Source organism: Saccostrea echinata, unplaced genomic scaffold (genome assembly GCF_033153115.1).
Source record: "Saccostrea echinata isolate AGI-Se365-2 ecotype Australia unplaced genomic scaffold, CSIRO_AGI_Sech_v1 ptg000051l, whole genome shotgun sequence".
Taxonomy (NCBI): Eukaryota; Metazoa; Mollusca; class Bivalvia; order Ostreida; family Ostreidae; genus Saccostrea; species Saccostrea echinata.
Genome location: NW_026889800.1, coordinates 2,481,954 through 2,499,471, shown reverse-complemented (window position 1 = coordinate 2,499,471; position 17,518 = coordinate 2,481,954). Strand labels below are relative to the sequence as shown.

At 32.4% G+C, this 17,518-nt stretch overlaps 2 protein-coding genes across 2 annotated transcripts; both read left to right on the top strand.

The window, feature by feature from the left end:
• The first annotated feature begins 1,921 nt into the window (after nucleotides 1-1,921).
• On the top strand, nucleotides 1,922-6,184 carry LOC133203470 (E3 ubiquitin-protein ligase TRIM56-like). Its single transcript, XM_061339248.1, has 2 exons — nucleotides 1,922-3,056; nucleotides 6,165-6,184. The coding sequence occupies exons 1-2, from the start codon at nucleotides 1,922-1,924 to the stop codon at nucleotides 6,182-6,184; spliced, it is 1,155 nt and encodes a 384-aa protein (XP_061195232.1).
• Nucleotides 6,185-9,576: 3,392 nt separating this feature from the next.
• Nucleotides 9,577-15,547, top strand: LOC133203737 (tripartite motif-containing protein 2-like). Its single transcript, XM_061339518.1, has 4 exons — nucleotides 9,577-9,646; nucleotides 14,125-14,178; nucleotides 14,472-14,651; nucleotides 14,879-15,547. The coding sequence occupies exons 1-4, from the start codon at nucleotides 9,619-9,621 to the stop codon at nucleotides 15,469-15,471; spliced, it is 855 nt and encodes a 284-aa protein (XP_061195502.1). The 5' UTR covers nucleotides 9,577-9,618; the 3' UTR covers nucleotides 15,472-15,547.
• The last annotated feature ends 1,971 nt before the right edge of the window (nucleotides 15,548-17,518 follow it).

Sequence of the window (17,518 nt, the reverse complement as noted above, 5' to 3'; positions counted from 1 at the left end):
TTTTCACTTCGTTGTAAGTGTTATTCATTTGTTATATTCCAAATTAAAACCGTTGAGAATCCATTTCCTGATAAGAGTGTCACAATTTTTATTCAAGTGTACAGCGCCATTGTAGTACCTCATAGTGTATAAAATCTGCATTAAACAATGTACACTTGAGCGTATTTAAAAGTCAAGGAAATGATAAAATCAGGGATTTTATTGAGAAGATAATATAAATAGAAAAGGTTTTTTTTTAAAGGGCAAACATATCTCATCTACACATTTTTACTTTTTATTGCGCATGAGCAGATGAATTTTTAAAATTCTGATTGGTTTTCCGCTCTCTTCTAGAATTTTTTTCTGGTTAAAATTTTCATCTTAGAGGAAAACTGACGTAAGTTACATTTAAGTTTGTAAGAATCAATAATTTTTAATTACATCGATGTTTACTAATAACATGAAAAATGGTACTTTTTAGAATAAAAATGATATTGAATCGATGAAACACGATGAGAATATTTTTTTTTTAATTTCAAACCGGTTTTAGCAATAGTAATTTTTATTTCTTAAACAGATAAGTTTCGTCATTTTGACATATTTCTTTTGATTATTTCCGTATATGAAAACTTTTGGTTACATTTTGTATGAAACATTGTCAGGATGGAGGCCATTAATTGTTTGTTAGTAACTTTTAAAAAAAACTATAAGTCACTTAAAGTTGATGGTTAAAATTTCAGATTAAAAGTAGAGATCGCTTATGTGAGTATATTCAAATTAAAAAAAAATAAAATCAGAAGAAAAATTTATAACGAATTGTATAATGTCTTGAATTCTGGAAACATTTTATATAGGATAAAAAGTTTATTATTCAAAGTTACAAAAATGCACAACTTTTAAGGAATAAGAAGAAACTGATATTCTTATTTTTTTTATTATTATTATCTTTCAATTTCGAAAGTTTGAGGTAATGATAAACATGGTGGTATAAATCTGAATCCATTGTATGCATAAAATATAATATTATTTTAAATACTTACAAAAATGCAGCGAGAGAACAAGGAAGTGAATGAATACAGTATCCATTTTTCCTACAGCTTATATGATGCTTAATCTTTGTACCAATTAATTTTTTTTCACTCTCTCTTTCCGGCTTTAATATTCATGAATTGCATACTACTATATAATGTGCGTTACAAAAAAATAATGAATAATATACTTCCTGTAAGTATCTTGACAGCAAGTAAAACAATAATTATTGGGGATTCATATCTTTTTGCAGATTAAAAAAAGGTAAGAGGAAAATTTTCTAATTTTTTCTTTCGATATAGAAAAGAATTTGTTGGTTGACTTTTACATTTTTTATCACCTGAAGTTGCCTATTCTCTTTTGAACTATTCAGGTTGGTAGTAATGCTTTAGAGTAAAAGCCATTTACGAAGGATTCTCTGAAGAAATGTCTATTTTTTCAGTTTTGTAATACGAGTGAAGTGGCGAGAAGAATACAGACATTGCTAAAGTTTGTCTGTTTTCTTGTCACTTTTATGAATGTTAACACTTTGCAACTAAACATAGGTCACAGAGATATCGCAGGTTTATTATGAATTGCCAAATGTCATCAATATGTTGATTGAAATTCAAAAACATGACCAAAATCACAGCCAACTTGTGGCATTTGAAATTTTCAAATATAATTTATAAATTTATATATCCAGTAAGTGTGAGTTTTCCCGTCTTTGGGAAATTTTTGTTTAAATATTATGTAAACTCCTTTGAATATATTTTTAATTTTATCTTTAATTGAAATTAACAGTTCTTTGGACTTTATTTTTGAAAATGCTTCTTAGAAAGATAAATGGATAAGTGTTATTCTCCACATAGTTTTAGATATTTATGGTTATAGTGACAAAATATCAGTAAATTTTTACTTGTAACTTACAGAAATGGATCAATCAGAAAGTTCGAGCTCTAAGATGAAACTTTTGCAAGAACTTCTAAAATGTAATATATGCTTTGACACTTTATCGAATCCAAAGATTTTAGAATGCCATCATTTTTTCTGTTCTGATTGCATTCAACGTCATCATGAAAAGTCGCAAGAGGGAAACCAGGCCTTTTGTCCTATTTGTCGACGTCCTTTTGTTCTCGATTTTTCTGGAGCTGAGGATCTACCACCGTGCCATTTTGTGAATGAATTGCTAGAAAAGTTTTCGAAAGAGTCTAATCTAAAGAGAAGCAGTAAATTCGAAAGAATTTGCCAAGGGGTGTGTTTGAAAAGGAAATCAGAGGTAAAGGCTACCTTTGCTTGTCCTCCATGTGGAATTGATTTGTGTGAGGATTGTTTGGAGGCTCATCAAGTCTTTAATGCTCATCATCAAACTGTTAATGTTGAAGATTACCAGAGGCCGCTCATGTTTCAGTCACCAGAAATGGAAGATGAAAACTTATTGTGTGATCAGCATTTAGAACACGATCTTTTTGAACTCTGCCTTGATTGCAAAGCTGTCTTATGTCATGTTTGTAAAGAAAAACACCATGACCACAATTGTATTACATTGGAAGACATAAAAAGTAATGCTCAAATCATGAGAAATAAGCTGCGCAAGATTAAAAGTGAGTTTGATAGAAGGAGGGAAGATGTAAAGACTTTTGAGTTCTTTCTAAAAACCAGCGAAGCAAAGGCTTTGAAAAGAATACAAAGCACTCATAAAGAAATAAGGGAACGGATAGATATTCAGAAGACAGAATTTGAAGAAAAATTGAAGTTGCATTCCGAAAATCTAACTGGAGAAATTGCTGAATCTCTCACCAAAGTGGACACGAATTCAAAATCAATTGAAAGCATTCTGGAACTCATTCATACACTTCTTGCATTTGGAAATGACAGATGTTTTTTGATGTACTGGCAAAACATTCAAGATAGATTTCATAGCATTGCCATAGATAACATAGAATTGCCAAATGTGGAGTTCAAAGATACTATTCGTTTTAATCCGACCGATCCTGACAAGTTATCAATCGGGGCTCTGATTCCTACTAAACCCGATATTGAATGGATAAACATGAATCAAAATAGAGGTATTCCGTCTTTTTCCTTCTTTCAACTTCATTCTATCTTTTTTAAAATATTTTATTTAACAATACCTTACATTTTAGAAGGTTTGACCATACTCCTATATTTCTTTATTAATGTTTTTTGTTTGTTTGTATGTTGTTTAACGTCCCTCTCGAGAATTTTTCACTCATATGGAGACGCCACCACTTGCCGGTGGAGAGCTGCAAATTTTGTCCTATACTCGGCACTTACAGTGGCTGCAACGTTATTGTTGACAACTTACACGAACGATCACGTTACACGAACGATTCCGCACGATTAACGCACGATAAAACCTGTTACACGAACGATCCCTCACGCACACGATTCTACACGTTACACGATCTTACACGATTGCTAACGCAAACGCACGATTCTTCACGCAAAATAGTTCAAATTCTTTAGGAATGGATATTTTCAAAACGAAATAAGGCTTGATACTTATTTTAGATTTCAAATAATTATTTATATTATTTCATCGACTTTGAAAAATAATTTTAAAAAAATTGAATTGGTTATTTCTGGAACTAAATATATGTAAGACTTATTAATTATTTTAGATAACAAATAATTATTTACGTAATTCTCCGACTTGAGAAAACTGATTTTTGTCGTTCTATCAGAAAATGTACATGTAGCTGGACCGTGAGCTTTGATTGAATTGATTTCGTAATATGCAGAAAGGGATAAATTTGAAAAAAAAAAAAGGCATGAAAATGAATTAAATTATAAGTTTTATCCATGTTTCTATTTGTGAGTCTCTAAAATCAACAATTATTTTACAAAAATAGTTAAAAGTAAGCTCCAGAGATAAACACTGATGAACGAAACCCCGACAACCATGTCGTGTACATGTACATTCCGAAAATAGAGATTTGTTTATTTATTTGTAAAAATATCTATTTTTGATCTATTGATTTCAAAAATATCTTGACTATAATTAGCAGTAAACATAATTAACATCAGAGAAAAAATCCTTAAACATCTAAGTATGGTTTATCACAAAAAATTACGCGAGTTGACAAGAACACAATATTGTACGACTTACTATATTGCCTATTTCCAAGCGATAATTAGTTCGTTCTGCTTTCAATTATGTAAATCGCGTTTCATTATTTTATTTGGATTGAAAAAAAAAAATCAGACAAGCGAAATGCTTGTATAACAAATAACATTCCGATAAAAACTTACAAAACGAAATTTACACGTTTCTTAACGCACGATCACGCACGATTAAAACCGCAAACGATTGAGTCTGATACACGCACGATCTCGCACGTTACACGAACGATCACGCACCTTACACGAACGATTCTACACGACTGGTTTGTCAACAATAACGTTGCAACCACTGCACGGCCATTGAGCAGTGAGGGATCTTTTTCATGCCAGCACCTACTGCGACACGGGACCTCGGTTTATACGGTCTCATCCGAAGGACCGGTCTCCACGTCCCACAGTGGGATTCGAACCCGCGACGTAAGGATCAACTCCTTACTCCGCGACTCTAGAGCAGACGCTCTAACCACTGCGCCACGCGGGCGACCTTTATTAATGTAATATCAAGAATGAACATTCATGAAATAATTTTCCAATAGGAATAATACGATGCATGTTTATCAAGTTTATGGGATCTGCGGTTGAGATAAACTAATTTATTATATAGTCTATTTATATTCCCCATATAACTACAAAGGCAAACGGTTCGTAACACTACAAATTCACCGGATCCATGCGCGTGCAGCGGCGATTGTGAGGTCACAATCAACCCTCAAACAAAGTTGTAAACAATGGTTGCAACGGCCAGAGCCAGCTGTGAATTTGAGCAGAAAAAAAACTCAGACAAGCCATCGCCAGATTATTCCAAACATGAAGAGGTCTTACACATAACGAAAAGAAAAGACAGAGGCTATATCTTGAAATGGGATATATTATATCTTTCTAAGACAGAAGTTCGTTAATGAAAATGGTGTCGTCATGCAACCTTCAATGTCTCATTTATTGAAATCCTGACTATATAATAAAACAATTATTGACTCTTCCGGTGGTGAATATGGTTTGTTATTTACCAGAAAAATATGGATATTGACCTCGGCTACGCAGCGGTCAAGATTGATATTTTTCTGATGAATAACAAACCATATTCACCAACGAAAGAGTCCATAATTCTATAGTTCCGAATATATAAAAATTCAGAACTGCAATAAAAAAAATAATTTAATCGTTCTTATTAAGCATTGATTTGTTATCTATTGATGTCACCTGTCGTATAACAGCACCTGGCTGTGACGTATGATAATTTTTCGGCACGTACAGATGTGTTTTACGATTAATTACATCCAAAAGTAAGAATTCAATGCTTATATTTACATTCTCTTATTTTCTCTCTTAGTAAATGTTTATTTCATTCATCCTTATTGTAAATTAAGCACCTTTCAGAACTGGTGCGGTAATAGACGTAAGAGCCGTTTGTTTTGAAAAATCAAATAACGCAAATAAATATTGCAAGGGAGTAGTATTACTAATCAATTTTAAAGTACATTTGTTATTTTTTACAACATTATTTTGAGCCAAAACTATATACATTTTGGTTTTCCTGTGTCATGTGTGTATTTAAAATATATGTTGTTTCTGCTGTGTATTCTATCGCGTCGTGACAAGATTTCTTTGTGTATAGGGGGAGGAATGTTGTAGATTTGTAATGGATTTCATAAAAAAAAGTTACACTGAATGTGAGTATAATATAATCAATGGCTCTAATATATAAACAAACAATTCATAGTTGAAGAAGAGAAGGAAGACAAAGAAGAAGTTCAAGACTTTTCCACATCTGGTTGGTATATTCGATAAAACACTACTTCTACAAATTGTAAGGACTAGCCTTGAATACGGAATAATATCAAATCTTGCTCTTATTACACTGAAATTTTGATGAGTAATTTAATTCTACCTCACTTGATTTCTTATTAATATTGTCAAGTCTTTTAATTCTACGTTAATTTGAGTGTTTAGAATTGGCAGAAATGTGAAATATTTAAATCGGTAGATCCTTTTTTCAATAATTTTTCTTCACATTTTATTTTATATTTTAGACTTTTATGCTATCGACTGATTTAAACATAGTTTATTGACATGTAAATGGGATGGATCACAAGTTATTAAATTTTTATTTGCCCTCTCCCAGTGATTAAAAGGGTTATTCATGTGTAGTGTAACGTAAATATATTCCAAGGAACAAATAGTGTGTATTCAATGAAGAAAATATAAGGCATATATATCAAAACACAGAAAAAGCAAACTAGATGGACAACTAAACTTCGTAATATCCATAATTCATTTAATTCTGTTGCCATTTCTCCTACTTATTATTCCATCCCATTGGAAAAATTCAATGAGAGTTTCATTACTTTAAAATCAGAAAGGTGAAGATCACAAACAGTGATCGTTCACAAAAAATTTACAAACAATACAAATTTGTGAACAGGGCATAAAACACGGACCCTCGGGAATTTACGAACAATACAAATTTGTGAACAGGGCATAAAACACGGACCCTCGGGAATTTACAAACAATACAAATTTGTGAACAGGGCATAAAATACAGACCCTCGGAAATTCCAGGGGTGGGATCAGGTGTCTTAGCGGAGTAAGCATACCTAATTGACCGGTCACACCCGCCGTGAGTCCTATGTATTTATCAGGTACACGAAATATTCCGTAGTCAAATCAATATGTAAACAAAGGCCTAAGAATTGGTATGAAACACATCAACCAAAATAAGACCCAGTGATATTTTATCGTCCTCATAGCATCCTCTTGAGAATCGAATAAGTTGGGAAAGGTAAACACCGCATACAGGTAATAGCGGAATATCACTAAATAAATAAGAACAGTTCATGTTCGAAAACCTGGTCATCTTGTTTGCCATACAATTTAGCTGTTAGCTGGTCCTTATCGTCTATAGTTAAAAGATATGGCAGACTCCGTAGTATCTTTTATTTTAAGTTCACTGGGATATATTAAGTAGACAAATGAATTGAATAAATCATTTTAATCGATAAAACGTCGTCGATTGATGTGAATTTCGAGTTGAAGGAATAGCAAGTGTTTTTTTTTTTTTCCTCTCATATAGACATTTTTTTTAAAATAAATTATGCTTCATTAAAAAAAAAAAATCAGGTCGGCCAATAAAGGAGCATAAAAGATGACCAATGTAGACATTGGAAATTAATTACTAGTAACTAATTGTTTCTTATATAAAGTTCCGTGCCTTCTACTGCATGTATTTTAGAAAGAATGTACCTGTCTGGTTCCCTTCACCAGGAACCAATGGGACCCCATGACAGCAAAGGACACGGTAGGGTTGTACAAATGTTAATTATTCTGTTTTATTCCTAGAAAAAAAATATATCATTTACGCAAAAATCATTTTATAAAACTCTTTTTAATTATATATGTAAGATAAAAAAAAAAATACTAGAAATAACCGTTCAGTTCCATAATGAAAATGTGAATAATTAGAGAAAGAAAAATACTCATAAATGTTACTATAAGTTAGCCTAAAATCACTTTTAATAAAAACTTTTTAAATTGTATATGTACAGTGTAAGATAAATACTAGAAATAACCATTTAATTCCAAAAAACAAAAATGTGTAAACATGTAATCAGAGACAGAAATTTATTTATAAATATGTTAGCTGAAAGGTTGGCTTGCACTTCAGATACTGCAAGGAGTCATGAGGTCATCGAACTGCAAATAATTCATTCTTTTCCTTTTTTCTCTAGATATCAGAGGTCTTAAATTTTGCACTTTTCAGAATCACAAATACTTCGGTAATACAGAAAAAACATTTATTTGCCAATTATTACTTTCTATCAGAAAAAAAAATTGTACACTAGTATTAAAAAAAAAAAAGATACGGATCTTATCACTTGAAGCACTTCCTAATTTATAGGAAATCCCAGAATGTTGATTGCTATATGTGAAGCAAATGGAATATTTATTTGTTCTATTCTATTTAAAAATCAACAAAAATATTTTATACATTTCATGAAAAGACTTGATTAGTTAATAAATTTAATTTACAATATGAAAAAAAAATATGACAAAAAACTAAAATAGAACATGCCTAAATTGGGATCAAATATTTAGTGGAAGTAATTGGGCTCAAAAGTAGGTGAGCTCCTAAGAGTTCAATACAATTTCTTTGAGAGTAAAATAAATTTCTTACACAGAACACCGAACTTTACAAGAACACTCAGAGCGCCAGTCTCTATTTAAGCAAAAAACACCCGTCACTCGTTTTCCTGGAGCAGACAACACCTACTTAACAGTATGGGAAAAAAGAGGTTGGTACTATTTCAAACTTGTCCTGATGAAACATGCATCGAAGTGTTAAATATATATGTATACAAAATGTCACAATACATTAACACTAACTGCAAGCACTTTCACCATGGCAGGCTCTTTATGATGATATACAAATGTCAGATAGGTCACATGGTAACATCAGTGACGTCATAAAAAGTTAAGGTAACAGAAAGACGCCATAATATATAATGTACATACATAATACACTCATAATGTTACTAAATAATATAAATTACAGTATTATTTGCAAATGCGATTGCTTTAAAGAGTTTAACAGAGTGCCCTTCCCTGGCCAGCGCAGATTTTCCTTCTTGGTTTGAAAAGGATATTTCGAAATGTTCCCGTGTTGCATTATGCACAATGTTCACAGCTGGGAGTATTCTTCAAACCAGAATTTTTAATCTTTTGCTTATGTATATGAACCCGGGCATTAGTTTCCCCGTTTGTCAAATATAATACTCTTTGCATGTCGGACAAACGACACAGTGGATAACGTTTTCCGATTTACAGTTCATCAATTGATGAGTTGGTTCGATTTGCATTCCGCATTTGAATTGGATTTCTGTTCTTTGGTTCACAACAAAGTTTATTTTCCTTTCTGGATGCAAGTGCACAGCATCTACATATAAGGTTTTTTTTCATTAAAATTTAGGACGCCTGTCCAATTCCAGAGTTGATTAGGTTAACTGGTAGTTTTGTCATTGCAAATATATTTTTCATTCTTCCAAACATCTAGAACACAGGGTCAAATCTGTAATGATAGTAATAATTGCTCATGATATCGTTTTCATATCAACGGTTGTGACGTCATTATGCTTTATTTAGTAACAAGGAAACATTTGTTTTAAAATCCCAAAAGTATTTTCAGTTTTGACTCGGACTGGCAATAAGCATTGTTGTAATGTATGTGACGAAATGTCTGTTTTTAAGTGGAAACGATTTTAGAGAAACGGAATTGCAATCATCATCATCATCATCATAAGATTCATAAGAAATAGATTAAATCTACAACAGATAATTTTGATAATCTTATTAATTGTCTAATAAGTAATAGCCTCCATCCTATTTATTTAATTCAACAGAAATATGTTGCTTATTTTATAAGAATCTGAGCTGGATGCTGAATCGGAACTACATGATTACCCACGTCTTCCTACACCTGTGCCTCACAAAATGACACGATTTGAAGACAAGATATGTCGTAAGACTTACCTTATTCCTATTTACTCATATTATCTGAGACAAGATATGTCGTAAGATTTACTCTGATACCGTATAGCGGGTTATTTTAGCAGGGTGCTAATTTTTGCTTATTTTGACATTTTGAAAGTAACCCGCTAAAATTTTAATCTCTAAAATATTCAGTACTCTTCTTAGTGTTCATATTCAAAGAGTTGAAACCCTTTGTCCGCTAAAATAAATTACGCCAAAATTGTTGGCATGCCTTTGAGCAGACAAAACGCCAAATGTTACACCCTCCAAGAAAACCCGCTACACGGTACCTTATTCTTATTTATTCATATTTCATCTGATTTACTCCGATATTTCAGTCTGATGCATTACTCTGAATCACTCGAATACTTAAATGGATACTCTTTTACATCTTGCTCTGATTTATTTTGAATTTCTGTCTGATTTACTCTGATCCTTTACTCTATCTTATTCTGATACCTTATATCTATATTCACACCTATTTCTTATAATTAGATAAGCCAGATATCATTGCAGTAAGCCTGGGTCATATAAAATGGGTTTTAATCCCATTTAAGCTGAGTTCATGTAAACCTTACATGTTTAATTTCACAAAGAAAATAAAACTGGTTCCCAGAACTGCAATGAATCTCGTTTTTTTTTTTGAGGGGAGAGAGAGAGAGAGAGAGAGAGAGAGAGAGAGAGAGAGAGAGAGAGAGAGAGAGAGAGAGAGAGAAAGGGTTGTTTTTGTTATTTATTTATTTTTTTATTATTATTATTTTTTTTTATTTTTTTTATTTTTTTTTCACTTTTGGTATTTGCAATAGGCATTACACAGAGAAAAGGTCCACATTTTAGTGAATGAAAGGCATATACGCCTTTACACTTATTGATAAAAGTGGACCAAAGAAGGATATCACCTCGATTTAAACAAGAGGCCCAAAGGCCTTAACGGTCACCTGAGTATTAAACAACAATCCATAGAGGATTCATAGAGTACATGTATAAAATAAATTGGTAGAAGAAGCTTTGTCGTCCAAAAGCAAGAGAAATAGGATGATCAGGTTCATCGAAATACTTAGTCTTGCATTTAGTAACAACTCATAAATTAAGAAATAAATAGTCTAGTATTCAGTAACAACTCATGAATTAAGTTCTAATCTTTTCCCATTTAGATTTTTTTACTATAAGTTTTATTTTCTATTATGGTCCTACCCTAATCCCCTCTTTGGAATGATGATTTGAACAATCTTGAATCTACACTACTGTAAATATTTTTTTATTCGCCAGAAATTTGTAGTCGCATAATTACTCGAGACAGTGTGCTCGCGAAAATTTAATTTCCGCATATATTAGTATTTCTAAAGATTATATTGAGCAATAACCACAATTCGTGAATATTCTGTCTCGCTAATTAAGAGTCAATATCTGATTAACAAAAATAAGGTGTTGCGAAAATTTAGTGATCTAAGTACCTGACGATACTTCTTTATTAAAATGACTAATCATGGCTTTGTTGTTCTTGAGAAGAAGATTCTTAAATGATATTTCCTATATATTCCTTACTAAAACTTTGATCACCTGTTGTGTCCCCTTCCTACACCAAGGGGGTCATTATTTGAACAAATTTGAATTAACATTACCCAAGGATGCTTCCACATTAATAAGACAAATCATGGCTTTGCTATCCTTTAGAAGAAGATTGTTAAAGATTTCTCCTATGTTTTCATGTGTAAATTTTGATCGTCCATTGTGACCCCACCCTAGTCCCAGAGTCATGATTTGAACAAACTTGAATCTACACTACCTGAGGATGCTTCCATGTGAATATGACGGATCATGCTTTGTCAAAAGAATTTTTAAAAAGATTTTTCCTATGTATTCCAATGCAAAACTTTCATTGTCTATTGTGGCCCAACCCTACCCCCGGAGATCATGATTTTAAGAAATTGGAATTTACATTACCTGACGATGTTTCCACATAAGTTTCATCTTTTTTGACCCAGTGGTTCTGGAGGAAAAAACAGATTTTTCCAAAATATTACTAATTTAACTTTGGACCATCCATTGTGGCCCCGCCCTACCCTCGGGGTCATGATTTGAACAAAATTGAATCTAAACTAACTGAGAATGTGTTCATGAAAAACATATTTTGTCATGTGTGTGTGTGTGTGTGTGTGTGTGTGTGTGTGTGTGTGTGTGTGTGTGTGTGTGTGTGAGGGTGTTTGTGTGTGTGTGTGTGTTAAAATCCTAAAAGGGGGAGGGGTCCCTGATCCTCAACCTATCCGCCTATGCAATTAAAGTAGTATGCTTATTCAAATTTTGCTGTAATTGATAATTATTCATAGGGAAAAACATGTTTTAATATCCCAAAAGCATTTTCAGTTTTCACTCGGACTGACAATAAACACTGTTGTAATGTATGCGATGACATCTCTATTTTGAAGTGGAAACGTTTTAGAGAAAAAAGATTTGCAGAGCAAAGTTCTCGTCATAAAAATAGTGAACAATAAATAAATAATCTACAACAGATTTTATCATCTAAAAAGTTGTCCAAATAGACAAAGACTCTCCATCCCATTATGTTGTTATAATAACACTTAACATTTTAACTAACAGATTTTAAAATGAAAGCCCTTCTCAGTGGTATACATAGATATAACACAGACTTGAATACGGGCACTTGTCTGGTTAACTCAGATTAATAATGATGGCTTTATTTAATTATATTTACATTTGCAAATGTTTTCCCTTATATAACACTATTTGAACAAGGCGTTTTTACACCTGTGTAAAACACGTTCGTCATGTGACCATAAATTGATTGTTTAGTCATAAACGATCTACGTAATTTCATAGTGACGTCATAAGTGATCGACGTGTTCAACACATTCAAGTTATACCGTTGAGTTTTGAAAAAAATAAATCATTTATGGGTTTAAAACTTTAGTACCTTACTATCTGTTATAAATCAGTCACAAATGTAAATATAAGTAATAAGGTATCATTTAAAAGTTTTATTGAGATGTAAATACGGGTTGGCATGTGATCAAATCTACCATAAAGCCCTTCGGGCTTTATGGGATTTGATCACATGACCAACCCGTATTTACATCCCGATAAAACTTTTAAAATGATACCTTATTTCTTAAAAATAATATTGTACACGGAATTCTCTGTTTTCAGATAATATACTTTGATTTAATTTGTTATCTTCTACTTGTACCGTTCACGGTAGAGCGCTCACTCCGTGATCGGGAGGTCGTGAGTTCGAATCTCGGCCGCGACGGACCTAAGTCGATAAAAAAATAGGTAGCAACTGTTCTTTCGCCATGCGCTCGGCACTCTGAAGTGAAAGTTGCGGGTCCTTCGGATGAGACCTTAAAAACCGAGGCCCCGTGTCACGGCAGGCGTTTGCACGATAAAGATCCCTCACTGCTCAATGGCCCTGAGTGCCGAGTAAAGGTCAAAATTTGAAGCCCTTCACCGGTATATGGTGACGTCTCTATATGAGTGAAAAATTCTCGAATGGGACGTAAAACAATATACAATCAATCAATCATCAATCTACTTGTACGTACTCTGCTATTTGATATCTGGATTTATTTTCTCTCTGAATGCCTGTGATACCCTTACGTACAGCTGAATACTGACAGGAAGTGATTTTTTGTTTATATTTAGTCAAAGTCAAGCATGAAATTTTTGAAATACATGAAGTATATCCGTATTAACTTAATTTAACTTTTAATAACCGTGAAAATATGCAACTTTAATTTACTAGGATAAATTGTTCTTGAAACTCAGCTTTACTATTGACAAGTCTGTAAAATCAGAAATGTTGAGATTTTTTTTTTTCAAATTGAAATACGGATGACTTCTGAGATAATTTCAAATTAGACTGTGTTTTATTGTGTAAAAACTACAATTGAAAAGCTGTTAAAATTTATATCATATGTAACTTACATTGACTTCAGTGTACATGCCAAGCTTAGGGATACTCTATCATCTGGTTATTTTTATTTTTTTTTTTTACTAATGAATATGCAAAAATATTCTGGAAATAATTGAGAGCTTTTTATAATTCTGTTTTTACCATTTCCAGAGCATATATTTTTTTCCCTTTATAACATTTTTTATGACCCCCTCGTAAAAAACTTCAGTTATCATAACGTCACAAACTCACTATTACGACGTCCACCTACCTATCAGCTAAAGGTCGTTAAAAAATCAGTTGTTTAAAATAAGATAAGAAAGTTTACTCTGTTATTGCTTAATTTGTTTAATTTGATTAGATGTGTGAAAAAAGTTGCTTTAAAAGAGTAAAAACACTTGATTTTATTATGCTGCGCGAAGTATCGCGCAATGAAAACCCCAGTCGGTCCCCTTTAAATCAGTAGCTTATAAGTAACTATCATCGCTAATTATAGTTACTACTGTATTAACAGTTACTAACTTAAATTTATAAAGCCATTTAAAATTTTGTTTAAGGAGTGATGACACGAAAAGAAAAACCAAAGTTTTGTACAAACCTTCCGGTGACAGGTAAGTACGCCGCTATAACGGGAGACAACAAGGTACTAAATATAGAATACGTTCTTGATTATGTGAATATCACACCAGCAAATTTGAATTCTCTATGTTTCGGTCTATAAGAACACATAGTTGATATGATATCAATATAGCTTAGAAAAAATTCTGATAAATTGTATAGAATTATTTTGAAAATAAAAGTGTTGACTATATATATGGAAAAGGAGAGACCAGAAGAGCTGTGGAGAGACCGACACAAACAATAAAGGGTTATAGTGGTACTTTTTTGTCTTCCTGTATTCTAGGAGGGACTCTTTTGAAAAATGGCAATGTTGCGCTTGCAAGTTATGGTAAAAGAAAGGTTTCCATTTTTCGCCTGACGGGTCAGAAGATAAGGGATTACAAAATTCAAAATCCATGGGATGTTGCAGCAAGACTGGATTGCGTTGCTGGGGAACTCTTGTTTGTTTCTGTTCTTAAATCAGGTATTTGGATAATTTATTTTATTTTTATGGAATCTTCCAGATTTTATTGCTTAAATATTGCTATATAATACGATGAATTTAAAATTACAAACAACTCTTAGCAGGAAAGCAGACAAACTGGAATAGAGAATATCATTTATTTATTTATTTTATTTTATTTTAGTATTTTTTGTTGTTGTTGTTGTTGTTGTTAATTGATATATTTAAACCTTTTTTGCCTTAAATAGAAAAAAGATCAGCCAGAATTGATCAAATCAACCTTAGTGAAGAGAATCGAATAACCACATTCACAAGGAATGTTGTTTCTCCATGCGGGATCGCCTTCACATTGAATAATGAACTATGCGTCTGTGAAAAGAAAAGTTGCAAGCTAGTGATTTTTGGTGAAGATGGTGGAATAATTCGGGAAATAATCAACACAAACTTTATATGTCCCTGGTACATAGCAGCGAAATCTCATGACGAATTGCTCCTCTCCGACTTCTACGCTTGTTGTGTTTGGCATCTAAATTCATCCGGAGAGATAATCGAAAAGTTTGATAAAACGTCAGAATCTGATCCAACTCAGTTTCATCCTGCTAAATCTGTATATAGCGATAGAAAGATTTTCATCAGTGACCAAGATGGAGGAAAAGTTCGTATTCTCTCTCAAACAGGACAGGTTCGCACAGTCATTGCACGGCTTGATCCGCATGAGGATAATTTCTGTCCTGTAATTTTACTTGCGGACGACAATGGTCATCTAATTATTGTATCGAAAAATGGTGAAGTTTTTGTCATGCAAATTCCAACGGAGGACATGAAGATAAAAATATTTTGATAACAAACGTTTAACTTATGTTCGATTGATTAATTCATATGTACAGCTTTATAAATTTGGTAATAATGAGTACCGAATTCACACTATCAGTACTAATTGATTGTGTATCTTACAATGTTCAACTTCTTACAAGCTAGAGCAAGATTTTAAGCATGTGTTTTTAAAAGTACGGATATCGTTAATCAAAAATAGGAAGACGTATGTTTACTTTTAAATGTTGCAAAATCTTTATTGTATTGTTAGTTTGTTGTTTAACGTCCCTCTCGAGAATTTTTCACTCATATGAAAAATCTTTATTGTAAAATACCAGTATGTCATTCAAATGAAACAAAATTATTTACTGCATGGTTTCTATACTTCCGGTAACAATATAGGACAGATTGGTATTGACTAACCGATTGTGTGAGATTGGCTAACTGGTAGGTGACACAACAGTCAGGAATACATCTTGCCGTCCTCATGCATGTGCGAGTTGAAACTATTAAGTAAATCCTTACTTAAAGTATTATGCAATGCTATACGGAAAGCAATAAAGAAAAAGGAAAAGGACTATTTTGTAAAATGCACTGTAACTTAAGGACAGACGATACGTATACGGTCCTCAATAATATATATTTTTTTCCAAGCTTTTGTCATTGAAGTATTGCTACTTTAACAAGTTTACTCACAAAAAATTGAGGTACCTTACCAGGCATTTGTGCAAGATACCAGAGGATAGTTTTCTTATATAATCCTTTTGGAAAAAACCTAATTTGACAATATCACTTTTTTTAGTGTTTGGATTTTTTAAAGACGATTAGAAACTGGTTTAGAAATCAGAAGGTAATTAAAATTTTGAATATTTTTCACATATTACGAAGATTTACATAACAGATAATCTGAGGAAAGTATTGTCTGTCCTTAAACCTAAACTGAATGTAAACTGAATTATTTAAACTGAAGAATTGAGTGTTTTTCATTGGTCCATTTAATTTTAATGATTTTTGGGGTGCCTTAATGGCCTTATTTGTGATTTGTGAATTTATAACGGATTTTATTGATTTTGTTATTTTTTGCAAAAGTCCAGGTTTTTGCACATCATAAAACATTGTTGTTGTTTTTTTTTCCAATAAAAATGGAAGTCATACATTTCCTTACCTTTCATTGGTCATTTGCAAAAGTATTTGGTTAAAAAACTTCTTGATTGTACTTAAAACTATACCAAATAAAGTTAATGTAAAAAAAAGATGCTTCAGTTATTTATGTAGTTTTTGGAATTCAAGTCTTCCAGCGATCTGTCAGAATTTCCATGGATATTTATTGCACCCCTTTATTAGCAGACCTATTTTTGTATTCATATAAAGCAGACTTTACAACTTTTCGTTTTCTCCATATTTCACTTTAAAACTTCTACGTGAAAAGAAGAAGTCTCTTGATATGGCTTTAATTCTCGATTAGATATATCGACAAAGGTTTATAAATTAATGAAATATGGAGATAACGAACATAAATACAATTGAGTTGATATGCAAGAGCAAGCTCTACGTACGAACAATTCCAAGGCAAGTTATTGACAAAAAGTTGATGAAACAAGGAAACAATCTCGTTTAAAGTCAATATTTCGCAAGTTCTATGGTCGATACAGTGACCTTGTCAGCAAATACAATCTATCATTAAGTCGAATGCTGACTAACGTTTTACATACTAATTGTTAGGCCATTGTTTATACTTTGAATTTTCTACGGAGTTTTCAGTTTTCCCGATCATGACAATAAGCACACGGCGGGTTTGACCGGTCGATAGGGAGATGCTTACTCTTCCATGGCACCTTCCATGGCACCTTATCCCATTTCTAATGTTTTTAAGAGGTCCGTTTTTGCTCTGCTCTCGATTTGTATTGTTTTAATGGACTTTTGAGCTTGATAACTGTTTTCGTTCTCTTCATTTTTCATTTTATATCTCTGTTAAACTCATAAAGATCACACGGCGAAAATTATTGTGTTTTGAACATGAACTTGGTCGCCGCTATTCTTTGATATATATTATTTAACTTGATTAGTTATCTAAA